This window comes from Parasteatoda tepidariorum, chromosome X1 (genome assembly GCF_043381705.1).
Source record: "Parasteatoda tepidariorum isolate YZ-2023 chromosome X1, CAS_Ptep_4.0, whole genome shotgun sequence".
In the NCBI taxonomy this organism is placed as follows: Eukaryota; Metazoa; Arthropoda; class Arachnida; order Araneae; family Theridiidae; genus Parasteatoda; species Parasteatoda tepidariorum.
This window is the reverse complement of record NC_092214.1, coordinates 45,135,241-45,157,028: the sequence shown is the minus strand read 5'-3', so window position 1 is coordinate 45,157,028 and position 21,788 is coordinate 45,135,241. Positions and strand designations below refer to the sequence as shown.

Genomic DNA, 21,788 nt, shown 5'->3' with positions numbered 1-21,788 from the left:
CCTGTTCTTTTTGAATTCTTATAGTTCTTATAACTCTACCATGTTTAATTTTAATTGCCTATCACGTAAACTTATAACTAGAAATATTTCAAGCATTGTTATATAATTTTGTTATGAAATAGATTTGGGGGGAATAGCATTACTTGCTTTGTTTCATTTGAAATCATTAATGAGAGAGAATAAACTACTACTTCTGTTTTTGATTGAAGCAAAAATATTATCTACAATTTTTGAATTAATGTTTATGCCTGAGTAAAAATTTAGAAGAAATTTTCAATTTTAAAATGAAACTTTTCAAATTGGAACATCCTTAGGAAATGATAAGAAAAGGAAATTTTAAACTACAACGAATTTGAGAAATTAATTCAAGTCTTATAAATGTATTTTTTAAAACAAATACTCTCAAATTTATGTGTGACCTCGTACAAATTTCGGTCAACAGTGACATGCCTTTTTTCAATTATCAAGACTATTAAGTGATAGAGACCTATAACAAGGATCAAAAGGATAATTCATGTCACTCTTCCTTCCTTTAAAAGGAATTCAAGATATTTTTACTTTATTTTTAGTGATATAACAAATAGTGGTGGTTTCATTTATTCCTTATGTTATTAATGATTTCTTTACAATGTTAGAATTTTTATTTTTTAAGTGCAAAAATTTATTCTGGTGCCTAAAAGTACTGTAATTAGTAACATAATTGAATTACTGTTATCGGGGATAATTTTAAGTTCTTCTGATTGTAGCAAGTCTTTACATTTCATTATTTATATAAGAATACAATATAAATCACTTTTGGTATTCTAAATTTCCCTTGTATTTCTTTTGCTTTCTAATTAACATTTACTTTAAAATGTGTTTTTGTCATCTTTCCTTATTATTTGTAGCAATTCATAAAATTATACTGACAACTAGTAAATTGAAAAGTACTCAACATTCTGTTGTTCAGGAACAGTATAAATAAAAGAAATATCTAATGTTATTGCTAAGTTGTTTTAAAAATACAGTAAAGTATTGTACTTTTTAAAGAATGAATTACATATCTATCTATTCTATCTCTAAATTTAATTCTTTTAATAATTTTCTGATTTGCTAAGCTCATTGAAAAAAATTGGTAAGGAGAAAAATAAAATTATCTCATTAAAATAGTGGGAGACTAAATCTGTTAGAAACAAACGTACATGTGATTTTTTGTTTCAAAACCAAAGTTTATCATTTTGCAAAAAAAATTCAGGGGATACTAAAAATATGTTTTTTGCTCTTCAACATTTCTTTTGAATGTAAATAATCTCTTGAAAAAGGAGTAAAACTGCAGTCCATAATTTTAAAAAAATAGTTTGAATCATCCAGAAATTGTACTTTTTATTCATTTTAAAATAATTTTACTGAGGCAATGAGAATGGGTTAAATAAAGTTTGTATTAAATTGAAACTTGTTGATTTATTTTCATTTCGATATTATGCATAAATAAAATTAAATTATAAATTTTTAATTATTCAAAAATTGTTGATTACATTTTACTTCTAAAGTGTTTTTCCTTTATTTTATACCATATATTTATAGTTTTTTTTTATCAATCTTCTTGACCTTTTACCTAATTAAACATCTTGCATAATCATTTACTATAAAATTTACCATTTATTTAACTTCACTTCGTTACTCCTTTTGGGGCAGTGTTTTGTGAAATTATTGGAATATTATAAGAACATAAGATATATTTATTTTATCCCATCAGTACCTGTTTACATTATCCCATCAAAATTAAAGAAAAAAACAAAGTTTACAAAAATAAGTCAAGTGATATATTACAAAATTTTCTATAACATTGATTGAAAGAAAAAAACTAAGTTCTACTTGTTTACCAATTCTGTAATTGAATCAAAAGAAATCAATCAATTTTTTCAAATTTCTTAGTTTTTGTATATTTCTATTGCTTTGTATAATTTTTTTTATCTTAAAATCATAAGAAAAAGTTATAGTTAAAAGTTATGTTATAGTTACTTAAAATGCAACTTTCATCTGTCATTTAGCAAAGAAGCATCTATGCCAGTAAAATAATTTATTCTACTTTCTGATTATGTTTAAAGAAGAGAGTGGCATCAATTTTTTTTTTATTTAAACTTATTATCTTAGTTCATAAAAATATCATATGAATTCTTTTTGTAAAACTAAATATATTGCATTGCAATTGCAAAGCTCAATTTTCTCTGTGTAATATGCATATAGTTAGTCAAGATTAGTCTTATTAGTTTTTAACTTTCATTTTACTGGTTTTAAATTAACTTTGTACTCTTGCTGTTACAAAAAAAAAAAAAAAAGATTTCACTTCAAAATTTGATGCATACCAAACTACTAAAATAATATGCCTATGTCTTTGAAATTTCAGAAATTAACTGATGCTGAGGAAAAAATTCAACAACTTCGTTCGACTACTACTACTAGTGCTACTAGAAGAATAAGGTCCCAGCCAGTAAGTTTTGTTTCTTTTTTACTTTTGTGATATAGTAGACACTCTATATAAGGAACCTGGTTCAAATCTTAGTAATGGCTAGTCTATTCAAATTCCGCACCCGGCTTGCACTGACAACAGTGCTGACATGAAATATCCTCAGTGGTAGATGGATCATGGGTTAGAGTACCCTTGCTGTCTGGTTAACAATTGGAGGTTTTCGTGCTTTTTCTCTCCATGTAACACAAATGCGGGTTAGTTTCATCAAAAAGTCCCCCATGAAAGCAAATTTCTCCCAATACTTGATCCAGGAGTTCCCTTGTCTTCTGGATTTTGTTCAAAATTACAAGGCTACAAAGATAAACATTAGAAGTCATAAACCTAAAATTGAGTCGACTGTTAGTCGGTTGTAAATATAAAGTAAAATTTTTATATTGGGGCCAGGGTGGCCATCTACCTGGAAAACCTGGAATTATCAGGGAAGCGGTTATAGCGGCCTAATTTTTTTACTCTTTGGGTATTGGTTTAAAGAAAATATGACCAATGAATTTTATTAAGAGCACTGTTTGGATAAAATGCAGTATAAACATGCATTAAAAAAAATAGCATTTTTAATAAATGCTTTATAATATTGAAATTTTTCTTGTACCCATCCTATAGATGTAAAATACTCGCGTTTTCATAACTTAGGGTAAATATTCTGAATAATTACCCTCATAAATACCCGAAATTTATTAGTACCTGAGTATTTATCAATTTTATTAAAAATTTGTGATTATGGTTTTCTTTTTACAAAATTATGTATATTTTAGACACAATTAAATTTTGCCTACATTGTCAATGGTTAATTAACTATGAAAAAAAAATTCATTCAATTTGAGCATATAAATTATTAAAATCGTTTTCTTTTTCTTTATTTGAGAGCTGTTATGGTTTAATCCTCTTTCTAATCATAATTCCCAGCCTTTAAGGTTTTAAAAGTAACATCTAAGCAAGGAAAGTTTTGGAAGAAATATTGTTTTGAAATGCAAGAATTTTTCATGTTTTATGTAATTTATTTTAAAAAGTTTATCATACAGTACTTTTCCTGTATATAAATCATGCATAATTCCTTATTTGATTCATATTTAATTGTGATGTAGTGATATCTTTCTGAATAATAATAATGCCCCAGACTGTAAAAATTTTTGAGTTTTTATTTCATTATTATTAAGGAATTTAGAAATATAGCTTAATATTAGTACGGTTTTCAAAGGAGTATAAAATATGTGGTATGTTCAATATTTCTGTTTGCTAAGTTTAAATGAGATCACAAAGCTTTTTTCTCTATGGGAAAAAACTGCTCTTTTCCCCATTAAAAGTTACATGTTTAACTTATTGAACAACTCCAAGCAAGGATTGATATATTTTATTTCTTACGTTAAATGATAAAATATATATTTAGTTTTATCATTATATTCTTTATCAGAATTTCAATAATTCTTACAGGAATGAAAAAGGAATATTAACTAAATATTTTTTGTTAATTAAATATCTATCATTAATTGTTTTCAATTTTAAAAAAATACTTTTCGTTAATTAAAAGTCATAAACTTCAGTCTGATTAGGGCATATAAAGTGAAAATGCATGTAACAAAATCATGCGAATAAATAACTATTGAAATATATTTTATTTGCATTAAAGATCTTTTACTCCTAATTAGTAAAAGTATAGAATAATACTTGATAGATTTAGCATTCATAAAGTTTATCTTCCTTATTTTTTTATATAACAACATTGATAGTCTATATATAACTGGGTTATATGCCTTTTATATTAAATAGAGAACAGTAAATAACACTATAAAAGATAAGGCTACCTGCAGTTAATAAAACTACCTTTTTGTTTAAATGTCTGAATTGTCTTTTATTTTGGAGATGAAGCAGTGTTAGCTCATAGTTTGAAAAATAACTCAATAGTATAGAAATTAAATAATTCATTATTTCTTTTGTCTAAAATGATATTTTCAGAAGTAAAACTGATTTTTAAAAATAAAATTATTTATATTACTTATTTTTAATAATATTATTTTTATATTTATACCCTACCTACTGGGTATTTACCCGACTCAATTCTATAACCCATCCTACATTTTATGAGAGAGAAAAAATGGCTCACGTGGAAAATTTTAAATTTTTACCTCGAAAAATCAAGGAAATTTGTAATCTTCAGTAACCACCCTGAGGGTGTTGGACTCATGTTTGTGAGAGCTGGAACTCGAATGCTGGAAGAATCCCCCTGTATTAACTGATAACAGTAGCACGTTAAATCTTCAGGGTCACAAAGTCCTCCATGTTCCCCTAGCAAATCAATATCACTGGGGGTACTGGTCCAAGAGTTCACTTATCTTCCAGATTGGATTAAATAATTACAAGGATACAAAGTTGAACATTGGTAGTCGTAAACTGAAATTTAGGTCTGCTATTCAATGACTGTTTTAAAATAAAATGTTTATTGAGCCCTGGTGGCTTAGGAGGTAGAGCGCTTACCTCCAAACAAGGTGGCCCTGGTTCAAATCCCAGCAATAACTGGTTGGAACGAATTCCGCAACCGGCTCGCATTGTCTAGTCTAATCCTAGTAATCTGGTTTGGGTTCAAAATTACAAGGTTTCAGAGTCGAACATTAGTGGTAGTGAACTCAAAAATTGGGTCGGATGTTTAACAACAGTTATAAAATAAAATTAAATATTTATATTTTATGGCTAATAAATACTGTACTTATTTAACAAAACCATTCAATACTTCAAAGAATAAATAATGTAACTGACAAAATATTTTACACATGATTTTTAATTGTTTGAATTTTTTTTTAAACGTAAAAATGCGATTTATTTTAATAAATAAGTTTTGTTTTTTTTTTAAAAATACTATAAATAATAGTTCAAAAAGGGGACTGATTAAGAGAAGTCAAGAAAATTGTGAATGTTCGAAAATAAGCCTTCAAGCATCCACTTGATTTCACAGTGAGAAAGGAATAAAATTTTGAAACTAGATAAGTTGGAGTGTTAAATTTATTGTGCTATTTGAAAAGAAATTTTCAAAGGTTATAAATAGATCATTTTTTTAAAACTTAATGAATCTCGATACAGAGTTCCCATAAGGTCAAAGAAGCTTAGAATTGTAAGAAAGTTTGATATTAAAATAGAGGCAATCAGTCAATTCTCAAGGAATAATGTCCATTTATTTTATCTAAAACTTAGAGAAGTCTAGCAACTAACCTGGAAAATAGCAAATTTCAAAATCCACTGCAATATGTAACCAATGAAATTTATTAAATATTTTATTTTCTTCTAAAAGTTATGCTGCAGCATGGTTAAATTTCTTAAGAATTATTAAATCTGGAATATTATACTGTGAAATGTTGTGTTTTGTTTAACAATTTCTTTCTTTTTTTTAAATCTTGAATCTCACCCTGTCTGCTGTTCAATAATACTATGCTTTTAAAAGCTAAGCTTTATCTATAAATTAATTTTGGTTCTTAAACACAAGAATGATATATGATGGCTGATTGTACGACTGATGTGATTCTATTTATATTTTTGGTTTTTATGCTAAATATATATGTTCTAAAACAAGATGCTAAAGTTATAGATTACATATGCAACTATTAAAATAACATTTGTTAAATTAAGAGTGTTTTTTTTTTTAAATATTAAGTAATAATTTTTTCCTTATAACTTATAGCAATGTTCACATGATTCGATGATGGAGGAATTTATAAACTTAAGCGAAGATGAAGCATCCTTTGCTCAACAATCCGAATTACAGGACCCTGATTTTCGTGGAACACCTATGTATAAAAGGAAGCAATCCAAGGCCAAGCGAAAAAATCCAGAGGTGCGTTTTTAATGTTATGTACTTTTGTATTGATAGAATATTAGTATGAAGAATTTAATCAAGACAGCATGAAAATCATTTCAATTTGTATTATGAAAAAAAAAGCTTTCAAAATCTACTCTGGTAAAAAAAGAAAAGCTTACTTATCACTTATTTGCATATGTTAGTTGTCCACATTTTTGTTGTAACTCTTATTCATGTTTCAGCATCTTTTATTTGTACTGTCCATGTTTCCATTTTTTACCATTAAAAATACAATTAATATGTATGTATATTTAAAACTGCTGAAAATTTCATCAACTAATCGTAAGCTATTTTTTGCCTATTTCAGTCTTAGTTTTTATTAGTACTAAGAATTGCTGAACCATATTCTTCACTTTAATTATTCTTATGTTGGATGATTATGCTATGGTTAGGAATTATATAGTTTTATACTTTTCATTCCTTAAATAACAATTTTATTGTGATCTGATTGATTGATTGATAATTTTTTTGTTTACTAATTTTAGTTTCTTTTTGTTTTAAACATTTCCTTGTAAATAATAACTTTCATAATTAAATTCTATGTACAAAAATTTCATTTTTTTGTCTCTCTCTCCCTTTCAAAATATTCCTGAACATTTGATTAATTTTTAAGTATTTCTATCAAAGTTTTTTTTTCTTTGCTTATTATGTTTATTTATTAACTTAAACTTTTTGTTATTAAACTTATTGTTATGTATACTTTTATATTACTCTGTCTATATTATTCCTGTCAATTATAAATTGTATTATAAAAATATTGTTGAACAATATTTTAAATTGTATTTAAAATATTGTTCACTAATAGTAAATCTAAATAAATTGAAACTATAAAATTTATAATTTTTTTTTCAGGGTTTAGAGCCTTTAACCAGTCCAAAACCTCCAAAAGTAAGTAAATGTTTCTAATAAAAGTATACTTTTTTTTCATGACAGACAAAATAAAACCATGTCAAATAAATGAAGTAAACCTCTGCTATTTGTGTTATAATTTTATGTTTATTTATCAAGTTTTGTATTCTATTTTTCATAAGAGGAAAAATTTGAAAAATAGTTCAAGTTAACCAAAATGGGTAATCTTACATAATTTTCTGTTTAATTGGGATATAGTAGTCTCATGTCAATAACAAAATTTTGAAATTCCTAAATATATTTGAACTAATGTATATGTACCTGTTAATCAATCAAAATTTTATTTGTTTTATAGACTTTATCAACTGGTTGTAGTTGTCCCGGTGACTGTAGTTCAATTCGTTGCAGCTGCAAAAAGAAGAAACAAACGTGCACTCCTTTATGTGATTGTGTTAATTGTGAGAACCTTTAGAGGTGATTTTTTCTAAGGTCTATTATTTTTTATCACTTTTTAAAGCTAGTATATTTATACTTAAAGTATCTCTTTTATGGCAGGAATGTGAATTGCATAATTTAACTTTTTGGAGTTGTTACAACTTTTTACATAATTTAAATTTGACTTTAAATGTAAATGTGTATCTTCTCCTGAAACTCATTCATTTGCACTAAATGAATTTGTAACAGGGGCGATTAATATAGCATTTCTCAAAATTTTGAAATTTGCGCATTCATACACTTGGCATAAAGAAAATTATGTACATTCAAGCCTCCTGGAACATTTTCTCTGCAATTTTCGTATTCTTTTTTTAAAAAGGTTTTTCGTTTCCTTGTTTTCTTTAGAATTTTACCATATTTCTATATATAAATTGCTCATGGGCTGCAATAGTGGCAAAACTAAAAAAATACGCGTTTTAAACTAAAAACAGGTGTAAGTCGTGCTAGTATTGCTGTATTTTTAATGTATGAAAATGGGTATTTTCTTATACTCATTTTCAAACATTAAAATACAGCAATACTAGCACAACTCATAACTCAACTTAAAGGCAATCTTCGTTTCAGCAAACTGAAGCATTTCTTATGCATTTTTCTTAGCAATGAAAACTTTAAACCCACCTATCTCAAAACTTGATTTTTTGAGTTGTGCCGCTATTGCAGCCCATGAGCGATATGTATATACTACACTATATTGCGATTATATATTTGTAGTATGCTTTCTGATGCTTTTAAAAAATATTATTTTATTTTTATTTTAGGATCGAGACACATCTAACCACTAGTTCACATCCTCTCATTTTGTAATTTCATTAAAAAAAAAGATTATATTATAAAACTTATCATATTGTTTATATATTCACACTTTGTAAAGTTTTAATGCCATTAAATTTATTGACATTCCTATTTCTTTTTCATTTCTCTTTCACACATGCTGCCATCATCAGAAAAAAATGGAGGGGGGAGTTCTTTAATTTTTCTCTGTTACAGGGTGTCCAGCGATAGGGAAAACCGGAAATTATCAGGCAATTTTTTAATTATGGTAATGTCAGGGAATTTCTCTGAAATCTTAGTAAATCAGGGAAAAGCATTCAAATAGCCAGCAAGCGCCGAATGTTTCAATTCGCGGCGCTACGCTTCATAATTGATGATGTCGCAAACAAGTTTTCTTTACCGTGCGGTAAGTACGTGTGGTGCTGAAGTTGACGTCATTTCCAATCCAACATCGTCACGTGGAACTTCTCCATGCAGCCATTGCAACTGAGTCTGAAGGATTGTGCGTTTGTTCGCGTCTGTTTGAAAGAAACTGTGTCATCAATTTACTTGCATTTTTCTGGTAAGTTCTTTATCTTATTTTTTAAAATTATAATTACTAATGGACTTATAAAATTATCTTAAAATATTTGCTTAATTTCATTTTTAAGGTCTAATATACGTAATGTCATTAAGAAATAAGTTGTGAACAATATATAAGAGAAAAGCTAATTTTTGCCCTTCCGATTGCGCATTATTGACTCCGCGTGGAAGATTTTCGCTCGTTGTGCTCTAATAAGTTATTTTATTTTCATTCTAATAAACTTTATTTAATTTTTATTCCAATAACTTTTTGTTTATTTTAACTTATTTTCGTTTACGGCAGGTTGATTTTTCGATAAATTAAATGTATTATTTTCACGTGATGGTATAATTCTTTATTTAATTAATATTCTTTATGAATTTCTTTAATCAAATTTTAAATATTTTTTTTTATACAATGCAAATTTTAAATCATTAGTCAAGATTAGTTTTTGTGCTTTTTAAAATTTAAGCTTATCGCAATTCATACTCATGTGATTTTAAAATTCAGTTTCATATTTACGGAATTTTAATAAATAACGCTAGGAATGAACGAAGAAAAAAGAATTTGTTTCGTGAATTAAAGACAAAGAAAAATTAAATCAATTGTTACATGAAACCATCAATATTTTATTTAATTTTAGAATTGAAAATATGTGTTAAATAATTTATTGCTGGGTTGACTGGTTTAAACCATGACTCAAACCACTGTTTAAAACCAAATGTTTTTTTGTTTTTTTCTAAGCCAAGCTTGATTTTTTTTTAAAAATAATCTTTTATAATTTTTATGATATAGTTTGTTTTTATAGAACCAAATGAAGCATTAATATTAAGTACAAACAATAATAATTAAATAAATGATTTCAATGGTAATGATGGTATTTTACTAATGCATAAAAATGCAGTATGCATATAAATGTATTCAATAGCATATTTCTTTCATTATTTTATTAGAGGAAAACTATTGATTTAAATCAATCGTTATTTTTTTTTCTAAAAAAATTATTTAATTAGATTTTTTACTAAATATAATTTTAAAAATATTAATTATTTTTTAAACAATGTTAATAAATACATTTTAAAGATGTAATTTTTGTAAGTTTAATATGATAATGATTGTTTTCCCCAGAGAAATATAAAGAATATAGTACATGCAAATTATTATATTTGCATGAATGTTGCTTTCATTATATCATTAACAAAAACATTGATTTAAATCAACAATAATTTAAAAAGTATTAGAGTGGTATTAAACAGGGATATACAAATATCATCTTATGCAATGAGTATATTTACCATTTTATTTTAAGCAGCATAGAAAAAAAAAATTATTCTCCAAACAACCGATTTTTTTAAAAATTTCTTCTTGCTATTTATTTAAAATTATAAAATACACACAATATATGAGCATTATATTGAATATTCATTCTATTTGCAGATAAAACAATTATAAGGCTGCTCACTTCCAAGTGAATTGTCTTCATAATCCAGAATTCAAAGACTGGCTTAAGGAGGTTGAATCAGACATCCATAGAGCAAAATGTATTATGTGCCATTCAACATTTTCACTAAGTAATATGGGCCGCCGTGCTCTTAGAAGTCATGCCAAAAGTGTGCAGCATGTAAAAAAAATAAAAGCAATGCAGGGTACATTACCATTAAAATATTTCGCTTTTGACGATGGGGAAGCACCAAGCATAGTCTTCTAATAAAACTATTGAAAATGGCAGCAGTTCTGTAAAATCCCTAAATGATCTAATGTTAACAACTCTTTCAACAAGACAAGGTCTTGAATCATTCCTTTTAAGAGATGATATTGCAAAGGCAGAAATTTTATGGTGTGTGCACACTGTTGTTACTCATAAATCTGTTAGGATGTCAGAGAAAGATGTAGAATTATTTCAGCTTTTATGTCCAGATAACGAGATTGACAGAAGCATTAAATTAAAATAAAAGTAAAATAACATATTCTTTTTTATATGGTATTGCTCCATATTTCAAAACAGAACTGATAACAAATATTTTTCATTGAAAATAGTTGGATTGATGGATCAACAGCTGATAAAGCTGAACGTCAGTATAAAAGTGCATTGAAACAAAATCTTATCATAGAACTGCTAAAAAAGTTTAATAGGACTGACAGTATTGTGGAGAAATGTATTTATTGTGGAGAAATGTATTTAAACTCCTTAGAGATTCGGATGAAATCACCAAAGTCATGAAACTCACCACGAGTTTATATAACGGTAATGCGAACGTTGAGAGAGGTTTCTTTGTAAACTCGCAATGTTTGATTGAAAATTTGAAAGAAGAGACTCTGATACCACAGAGAATGGTATACGATACTATTATTTCCACAGTGAAAAACGTAAATTCCTATAAAATTTCACAACCACTTGTACATACCTTCCGGAATGCTCATTTGTTGATGAAGGAGGTTACAAAAAAGCGTACGATTGAAGATCAGGAAAATTTGGCTATTGAAGCCAAAAAGAAAAAAAACAGCAATGATTGAGAAGGAATTGGGGGGAAAAAATGCTAAAATTAAAGATGTTACTAAAGAAATTAGTAATGTGATGGAGCAGAGTCTTGTTTCACGTTATAATGATAACATTTCATCATAATGATATAAGTGATAAATAAATATTTTGATAGGGTTTTGAACAGTGATTTCTTGTATTTGTTTATTCAGTATTAAAGTTATGCAGCATTTTATTTACTAGGAGAAATGTAAGTTTGTAGTATTACATATAATATCTACTTTATTTTCAAATGCATAATGTTTATATTATAATCTGTCCATTATTTTCCTTAAGTTATAAAATATTTTAGATTATAAAATATTTCTTATTTAATAAAATTGAAAATTAAATATATGCACGATACAGGGAAATTCTGGGACTTACAGGGAATTATCAGGGAATTTGATAATGTCTTCCCACTGGACACCCTGTGTTAACAACTTCTAATTTTCATTCAATCCTGAAATTAAATATTGAAGAATAGAGGAGAGACACGAAAGTGTAATGCTACTTTTCACCCATCCAATACTAAGCCATCAGAACAGGAAATGTTATAACACTTAAATAGAAAATGGTGACTATATATATTTTGGTTTCTTTTGAACAGTGTTGTAAATAATATGTTCATATCAAATTCAATCATTGAACATACATACAATCATAATCTTAAGAACCCATGAAATCATTAGACTTCAAAATGGCATTAATCAAAGCTATGATGCCACCAATTAGTAAACTGACCCCTTAAATCTTCATAAGTTCAATTAAAAATAATATTCCAAACCAGGTAAGAATCAAATCTGAAACCAAAGATGTTGCAGAGGCCATGCCAAGCTTAATTTGTTAGTGGCGATTTCATGAGAAGCACTTTGATATGCCAGGCATGTCAAGTAACCTTCTACATATCATGATGAAATAAAAAAAATAGAAAACATATGTTTATTTATATCCTTTAAATATTTGGTGTATTCATATACTCATGTAAATATTTTTTTAGTAATGTATAAAAGAAGGTATGTAATAGCAATGTCTAATATTTATATAACTCATTTTATGTTGTTATTAGTTATTTTCAAATAGTATTTACAAAATAATCAAATCCTGAATTTATTTAGACTTCAATCAATATTTTCTTATATACTAACCAATCCTGATCTTGACAAATTCTGAATTAATTTAGATTCCAATCAAGTGTAATGAAAACATACCATTTTTGTTTTACTTAAAACAAAACTCTTCTTTTAAAGAGACGCAAGATTGTAATAACCATAGGTTAAAGATTATATTAATTATTTTTATCAGTTTTCTAATATTTTTTTTTTTTGGAATTTCAGTTGACCGGTCTTTTTAGAGTTTAGTCTAATACCATTTTTTACACTGATGAAGACAGTTTTGAATCTTCTTGATAAAATTGCGATATATTTATAAATCAATTGAAAATAATCTTTTTAAAATAGCTATATTTAAGCTTTTTAAACTATTAATTGTGTTTTAGTATTGAGTTGAAATAATATAATTTCTGGAGAAGAATTCTTTTGAATTAGTATTTTCATTGATATTTTTTTATTGTGGAAAATATTTTTATAATAATTGACAAATTACTGTAATAATATTTCTTGCCCTTCTCATTTATTTATTTAGACAGATATTATGTATAAGTATGCGTATTTAAAAAAGACAAACCACTATAAATAACTTTTGATCTAATGATCAGATCTTTATGTTCTAAGATTCGATCTTAATGTTTCAAGGGGGTGACCTCAAAAATGCTAATTAATTAATGTAGACAATATTTTAAGTTACAAAATCAGACACAAAAACGTGCTTTCTCTAAATAAATATACCTTGTCTTTTCGACAGATTTGGAAATCTGGTCCCCCAAAATATGGTCCCTTAATGTTAATTTTACGTTTTGCCTATTTCGTTATATCTTAAGTGAATTCAAAATTTTTTACACATGAATATAAAATTCATTTATCCAAAGATAATCCCATGCAAAATTTAAATTTTAGGAAATATTTATTATTTTATTTAATTAGAGTTGCAAAAGTTTTGAATTTTACGGTATAAAATTTATTACAATTAAAGATAGAATTTGGAGCGAAATTGGTTGAATAGTTCGTGATAAATCGAATTTTAAAAAAGTGATATACTTAAGATTTGATTCAAACTTTCATTACCTGGCTATTACCCAATACTTAGCAAAAATAAATTACTACCGGGTATCCAGACCAGGTTCTTAGTCTCAAGACCCAATACCGGGTATCCAGTGACAACAAAAATTTATGTTTGATGCAACCATATTGAGAATTATAGAAACCTTAAAATTATTAATTTGCTTAGTTTTGAAAATCTATGCATTCCATCAATTTTTTAATAATCGAACTGAAAAATCTGTTTATGCACAACATATTTTACATTTGTGCAGACCTTTATCTCTAGGAAACCTCAATAGACACTTTCGGGAAAGAGAAGAATATTTACTGACGAGAAGTGTCTGCTTAGAAGGACATGAGAGTTCAGAAATCTTACGCTGTAAACTATTTTAATTTAAGTAGATGCAAAATCAGAAATATGGAATTATATTGATATTAACTCATTGCGGGACAGGGATTTTTTTTAAATAAAACTCCAGAACTGTCAAAATTATTTTAGTTTAGTTCTAGCAGAACAATTTATTTAAATGAATTTTTACACATTTTTGTTAAATTTGTGATTAGCCTTGAAAACCACAACCCTTCAAAAAGTTAAAATCATAATGAATAAAATTCAAAGATAGAAAAATGTGATATATGTATATTACTCTTATACTAATGCTGAGTAAGTGCAGTAATATAATTATATTATTTGGGTTGGTTTTATAAGCTTGGCTGGCATTCTATAAAAAAAAGTTTCAAATCAAATATGAATATATATTAAGATTTATCATGTTATTATTAATTTAAATATCATTAAAAATCAATTTCCTAGTATATAAAAACTTGTTTAAACTAAAACAATTGTATCAACGAAAATTGATAAATAAATTTTTTGAAGGTATTTTAAAAACCAAAAAATGTACTTATTTTCACATAAAAAAAATCACATGGAAACATTTTATGTTCACATTGAAAAGCATGTCTGAATAAAATTGGCCATTGCAACTTTGAACTATATTTTTACCAGAAAGCGTGTTCCTTACTCATTATAGGTCAATAAATTCATTCAACTTCAAACCACTCGGGTAAAAGTTCCTTTACTGGTGAGTTAATAGTGAACTATTTTGGAGTTGTTTTTTTTTCTCTGTGTAAAGCACTGTGTATTTCAGGTATAAAAAGTATTTCATGAAAGAAAATTTGCTTCTTTTTTGTTACCTGATCTAGGAGATCCTTTTTCTTTTGGATATTTAAAAATGATATAGGATACAGAGTAGCAATGTTAAAATATTGGATATTCGGCCCTTTTGCCAAATATTCGGCGAAGTATTATTTGGAAAATTTTCTTTAGAAAAAGTTTTTTTCAGAGAAATTATAATAGATTTAATAAAGAGTAATCTGAAATCGTATTGTTTACTATAAATTATTAGAAATAATTTTTACACATACTTATTAAGTTCTAAAACTTGTTAATTTATTTCCTGAAAGTCACGTTGAAAAGAAAATTTGGAAGAATTGAAACTAGATTACTTAATACTGAGCCATCAGTTTTGTAATGCTAATTTTTTTCTTTATTTTAATTATATTCACGCAAGTCTATTTCATGGTTTTTTTAACACTTTATGTTTTCAAAATATAGAACTTTTTTTTTGTTTCATTTTTGCTTGTTTTTCTGTTTTAAAAAAAGCGAAGCATGTTAAGGGAGCATTTTTAATAGACTTTATTCTTTTATTGTCACTTTTTTCTTGTACTGTAAGACATAACTAGTAACATAGAATACTCTGATTCTCAACATTAAAGTTATATTTCAGAACTAAGTACAATTTTTTTTCTGTTTATTTTCTACTAACTTTACTTTTTATCTACATTTTTATTATGACAGCAATTTTTAAAGAGCATTTCAAATGAGCGTTATTTTTTATGGTCATTTTTTGTGAGAAATTAAAATTAAGAACGATTTTGGTTTCTAATAAGCTTTTCCTTTTTAAAAAACTTTTGTTTCTATAATGACACAGCAATTAAAAGGGTTTCTATTATACTTTAATCTTCACTTTTTCGTGAAAATACAGTAATTGGAAAACTAAAATGCTTAGCTTTAAATTTTCTTTCAAAACTTAAGATTGATTTTTATTTTTTTCTGTTTTGCTTTTGTATATAATCCTGGTTTTTTATAGGCGTTTTTATGATAGTGCTGCTTTTTTTAAAAGTGTTTCCTATAGATATCTCTTTAATGTTTTATGGATAATTTTTTTTTACGAAAAGTATTTTTTTTTAGCATTGAAGTTTTGTTTTAAGAATTAAATGGATCTTTTTTCTATTTTTTTTTCAACTTAGTAGCTTTAGTTTCTTTTACTAATTGTTAGTCAGTTTTTTTATCTTAAATATTTCTAATTATCTTAAACATTTCTATTAAAGTTTTAATGCAGCTAAGTTTTGATTTTTTTTCAATAATAACTTATATCTAAAAAATACTTAAGAATAATTTTTAAAAAAGTTCAATCTTAGCCGCCGAATATTCCGCTATTTGGTCAAATCACTATTCGTTACATCCTTAATACAGAGTTTGAATTGTAACATTAAAGACAGCAAAACCGCTATATAATTCTTTTCAATATTGATAAAAAGATTACATTTTTCATCATTTATCAAGAAGCGGAAGTGCAAAGCTGAGATCAGATTTTATTTCACATAAATTACATTTATAGTTGATTTAAAATTAAACCTTAAAGATTAAAATAGTTTTCATTTTATTTACCATCATTTTGTTAAAATATTTTTAAAATATCTTACAGAACATACTTAAAATATCTAACAGAATATACTCCAATAAATGCTATTGAAAATTTAATTACTTATTTTTTCCACTTCATAGCAGAGTTTTACAATTACTATTCTACTTCCAAAAGTGTCAATCTAAATTCCGTTTTAAAAAAAAAATTTTTTTAACAAAATCTAAAAAAAAACATGTTTTTATTTATGTAATTGCACTGTGGCGTTACGGTCTGAAATGCAAAGTCCGAACTACGAATCTCTGACGTTGGACTACGTAGCTTGCAGCCGGTAATTGATGTAAACCTCATGCGTGAAGGGCGAAATCAGTAAAACGCGCACAGTATGCTTTGGATATAACTTGGCCACATCCTCACAGCTTGCTCTCTCTCCCCGTCGGTTCTAGCTAGCAATCCGGCATGTTCTCGCCGGTTACCTTTTCGCAGTTTTTTTCTATGCTGCCTCAATGTTAAAGTGGTTAAGTTTTATATATGTTAAAATGTTTTAGTTAAATTTACAAGTTTCCTAAATGTTAATAAGGTAGTTATTTATTTAAACTTAGTGTTATTTATGAAGAAACCTATAACCCGTTCTCGGAAACATTTTTATGCGGAACGCTTTCCTAGAGATATATTTCTTTTTAGAGTTTAGGTGGGGATTCTAACAAAGATACCAAACAACCCCACAGCACAATAAGTTTTCTTGAACTATATCTTGTAAAATATTTTCTTGGTAAAAAAATTTTATATTGTTATATGGATGAATGTTTTACCTTGCTGGGTAAGAAATCCAAATTTAAATAGGACCAGGAACCCTTCGAGTAACAAATCAAATTTTCACCAAGTCCATCTTTACTAACTAGTACATATCGCTAAAATATAAACATTTTTACAAAATAAAAGTTTTATTAATTATTTATTTTACACGAAAAATATCTAAGTAACAACAGATTTTATGACTAAAGTTCAAATCTTAACTGTGGCAACAACTGTTTTATCAGTTTAGATCAGTTAATTTTAACAGAAAATAGCTTTTATCAACTTTAAAATCCGTAAAATTAATTACTAAAAAAAAACAAATATTTTATGTGAATTTAAATGACAATTCATTAAAAAATGATTTCTAGAAAAAATAATTCTTTAACTGTAAAAAAAGATAATTAATGAAATATATCCTTGATTTCAACTAAGTTTAGTTTTTTAAAACGAATTATCCTTAAAAGTAAAATTTTTAAGCAATTTACTAAATACTATGTAATAATAAAATTCGGTGAAATAAAATTAACTTTCACTTCAAAGGATGCTTAAAAAATTAAAACAAAAGGTAGATAAGAAAGAAGAAAAAAAGTCTCTAAGATGATAATGGGTAAAAAATTTATATGATATTGAAAAGTCGATAAATTTTCATCTATTAATGTGGGCATTTATACCTTTCTATTGTTAGACAAAACAAAGATATTTAAAGCAGGAAGTTATACTTTGAGGAATCCAAGCTCTTAGCAGAAAAGATGCCAATGTAATGTTATTCTCTTTTTACTGTATATAGAGGAAAAAAGTTTTATTTTTAAAAAAAAGATAGTTTAATCTAGCGAATGGCAAAATTAACATACACTAATTAAGTCTTTTTGTTTTCCATAACTCAAAAAATTATGTCTCCTAGGGGATGCATCATCTTTTTCTCTGTGTCCAGTCTATGATTTTTGGTATAGTGCTTAAGCATAATCACTGCTAGGTAAAATTTGAATTATAATCCATCAGTAACATATTTTTCACGTAAATACAAATTGAATAGGATTTTTAACAGACATCCAAATTGTAATTATTGGGAAGATGGAATAATCCTACATTTTGACTGTTAAAAAATTTCAAGACATTTATAGTTTTGTACTTTTTGAGAATTTAAGGACCAAAATAAAATGCGCAACAACTAGCAAAAATATAAACCTTTTATTGAGGAACAATTTAGGTAAGAGATTCTTGTTTTCATACAGATGATCATAAGATACATAAGAATACACACTGTATACAATTAAATAAAATCTTAGACAAAAACAAATAAGTGCATTTACACTTACAAGTTAAAAACATATAATAGTTAAAATACAAATGCATAGATGTAAAATAAATTAATCAGATCGATATTTTCATACATATATCTGCAGTAAATAGCATTTATATTAATATTCGTATATAATAAACAAATATAAAACTTATAAACGTATAAAAATTAACACATTTTTTATTAAATACTCATAATATAAAATTAATAAAAAGACTATCTTTCAGCCTGAAGCTACATTAAAGCAAAGTGATACATTAGCTGATTGACTTGGATAGCAATTAATAAAAGAAGCATGCACTAATTTACTTGCAAAGGTATTTTCAAGCTTTCTGCATCCTTTTTTCATTCTAGCAAATTGCATGGACAAAGAAAATAAGCAATAGCTAGTAAATAATAATAATAATGATAATTTTTCTGCTTTTGAAAAATGAATAAAAAAGAAGATAGAAATGTTACATCATGAATGTAATTCAGATGACATGAAAGTTGCATAGGAATTTGATCATTTTTGGCAAAAACAACAATTAGCTCCGTAGTGTTGCACCTTTTATAACATCTACCCACCTAAATTGGAAAAAAAAGCTAACAATTTCACAAGTATAAAAACATACATCATTAAATAAAAAAGAGAAATATTATTAGCTAATATAACGTACGACACGCAAATTAACAATTTTTTTTTTCAAATTCCAGTCATGTTGTAATATGTAATTTAAAAAATTTATAATTAGTCCCTTAAAAAAAGAAAACTTCACTATTTTGTAAATCGTCTCTGTTTTGATGGTGTTTTAATAATGCAAGAATATTGCTTTGTGACCGATATTTATATAGAGCTGTCGTAAGGATGGGATGTTTGCCTGTGCCATAGATATTTAAAAAATTTATTCCTAAAATTGTATTTAGTACTGAGTGTTTGATTTTCTAAGAAATCGAAATCATAGAATTAGAAGAATATAAATAAAATTATATAGTTATTTAAGCCAGGCTCATAAAATGCATAATTTCTCAGTTCTAGGAGCCCCGATAATGATGGCTAAAAATTAATCAACGATATAAAATTCAGACCTAAAAAAATCAGTTTGAGCTAGGTGGTCCTAGACATTATCTATGGTCAAAAAAATAGTGAAATATCAGTTACTTTTCATTATTGATAATTACAAGTTTATATTGCATTCTTGTATGCATTTATAACTTATTCAAATTCTTATTTCAAAGGGTTAAATGAATTCACTTATCATATTTCACTTTGAAAATTCTATTCACTCTTTTTGTGAAATGTTGTAATTGATGGTTAACTTCCAATATGTGGTATTCACATTTTTGTCAATTTTTATCTTATCAGAAATTGCTAAAATATTCAAGATCCTGAAAAGCACTTTATTTATAATAATTAAAAATGGTGATATGATTCTAAAAGCCGAAGAACAAGGTTTTCCAATTCCATCATTCTCATGAAGGAAAATTTGAAAATCTGAAGAAAGCTCAGCATGATTGGCTAAAGTTAATGCAAACAAAAACAAATGCCTTGTTGAAAATGAAAGCTCAGTACTTTGAAAAAAAAATGGTAATTGATAAAGAAATATTTAATTCATAAGATGGATTATTGGACAAATTCAAAATGCGACATGAATTGTCTTTCCATGAACTATGCGGTGAAAGTGGATCAGTTTATTTAGAGACAGTGGTAACATGGAGAAACAATTAATTTAAGGGAATTTTAAAAGAAGGGATTTTAAATGTATTTAACAGAGATGAGACTAAGTGTTCCACATGATGAAAATCTTTAATAGAAGATGAAACAAACTTATGTAGAAAAAAAAGACAATGCAAAGAATAACTCTCTTGTTAGCTGCTGAAAAGCACCCTTTTAGTGGTAGGTAAATCTAAATATATAAAATATTTTAAAGAGGTTAAAACTTTGCATATTTCATACAATAACAATGCAAAATTGTGGATGGCCACAAATTTTTGAAAACTAGTGTAGAATCTTAGATATTATGATGACAAAAAATAATCCCTTAGTAGATAATTGTACTGCCTCTTCTAAAATAAAGGAACTGAAATCAATTAAAATCAAATTTTTGAAACCAACACAATGTCTTTCCTCCAACGTCTTGACCAGGGAATTATTCTAAGTTTTAAGAAACACAATAGGAAAATGCTAGTACGAAGACTAATTTTAGCTTTAGATAACAAAATTTTCAAAACAGATTTGCTTACTGCATTGCATCAAATCAAATCTGCTGAAAAGCTGTAAGGGAAATGACAGTAAAAACGGTTTTCATCATGCTGGTTTTTATGATGTTCCTCCTGTAAATCATAAACTGAATGAGAATTTAGATGAACTTTTGCTTCAACATTCCTTAGATAAAATCAACTGTGATATCAGTTTGAACTTAGACATTTATGTTCAAATTGATGGTAACGTAGTGTTTTGAAGAATTGTATTAAAATATAATTTCTTTCAATAACAAACAAGAAAAGGCAGAAATCTTGTCACATAATCAAGTCGAAAGTATTTCATCACCAGCACCAAATTAATAGGTGTTTCTAAAGTGGTACAGAATAAAACATTTTTTCAAGAGAGGCAGAAAAATTTTTTACATCTCTAACTGAGAAGCAAGACTATGTTTTAAAAAAATCACAAAATTAAAACGAATTATGCTACCTGATTATTTTAGGAAAAAAAAAAACTATTTTTGTGAGATTTCTTTTCCCTCATTAAATGTAGTCCTTAAACAAATAATTAAAATTAAAAAAAAAAGCTATTATATTATAATTGTACTTTATTAACACAAAAAAACTGCATTATTTTAAATTATTCTACCAGTTTCATTACTCTTAAGTGTAGCAAGGCTTTGTCAAAGTAAGTTCAGTATTAATTTATCATTAGTAAATATTTGCAACATTTTTGTGTACTTGCATTATAACGTTCATTTTAGTTTGGACCATAAGAGTCGTTATATCAAGTGTCGACTGTCGTATAACATTTTTTAAAAATTCAATTGGCCACTTAATGCTTCACAATGTGAGGGGTCTTTTATCATAAGAAAATGTGAGAAAGAAAATTCTTTTACAGTTTGGTTATCAAATAACCTTCTTTTTGAAGATACTACACAAGAGAATTTTTCTATAAATCAAGATCATAGGCTTGGAAAAGATTTTTCAATGACTATTCAGGAGGCTCTATAAATGCGAAATTTCTCACTGAAAGTCCCTGCATATGATATGTAATTGATAAAAATTGAAATATAATCTGAAATTGGTTATACAAT

At 26.6% G+C, this 21,788-nt stretch overlaps 2 protein-coding genes across 8 annotated transcripts in view; one reads left to right on the top strand and one right to left on the bottom strand.

The window, feature by feature from the left end:
• The window catches only part of LOC107457071 (kinesin-like protein klp-19), a 43,824-nt gene extending 35,227 nt beyond the window's left edge, over nucleotides 1–8,597 (top strand). The window contains exons 12-16 of one of the 2 annotated variants that reach the window (XM_016075127.3): nucleotides 2,387–2,470; nucleotides 6,174–6,326; nucleotides 7,203–7,238; nucleotides 7,555–7,673; nucleotides 8,453–8,597. In XM_016075127.3, the coding sequence (XP_015930613.1) occupies nucleotides 2,387–2,470; nucleotides 6,174–6,326; nucleotides 7,203–7,238; nucleotides 7,555–7,671 (390 nt within the window). In that variant the 3' untranslated portion in view covers nucleotides 7,672–7,673; nucleotides 8,453–8,597. Of the gene's footprint in view, nucleotides 1–2,386; nucleotides 2,471–6,173; nucleotides 6,327–7,202; nucleotides 7,239–7,554; nucleotides 7,689–8,452 lie in introns of both variants that reach the window. The other variant, XM_016075129.3, reaches the window with a different exon arrangement.
• Nucleotides 8,598–18,379: 9,782 nt separating this feature from the next.
• The window catches only part of LOC107457069 (Chondrocyte-derived ezrin-like domain containing protein), a 102,736-nt gene continuing 99,327 nt past the window's right edge, over nucleotides 18,380–21,788 (bottom strand). For all 6 annotated transcript variants that reach the window (XM_016075121.4, XM_016075123.3, XM_016075122.3 and 3 more), the window contains exon 26: nucleotides 18,380–19,077. In XM_016075121.4, coding sequence (XP_015930607.1) covers nucleotides 19,038–19,077 — 40 coding nt within the window. In that variant the 3' untranslated portion in view covers nucleotides 18,380–19,037. The remainder of the gene's footprint in view (nucleotides 19,078–21,788) is intronic.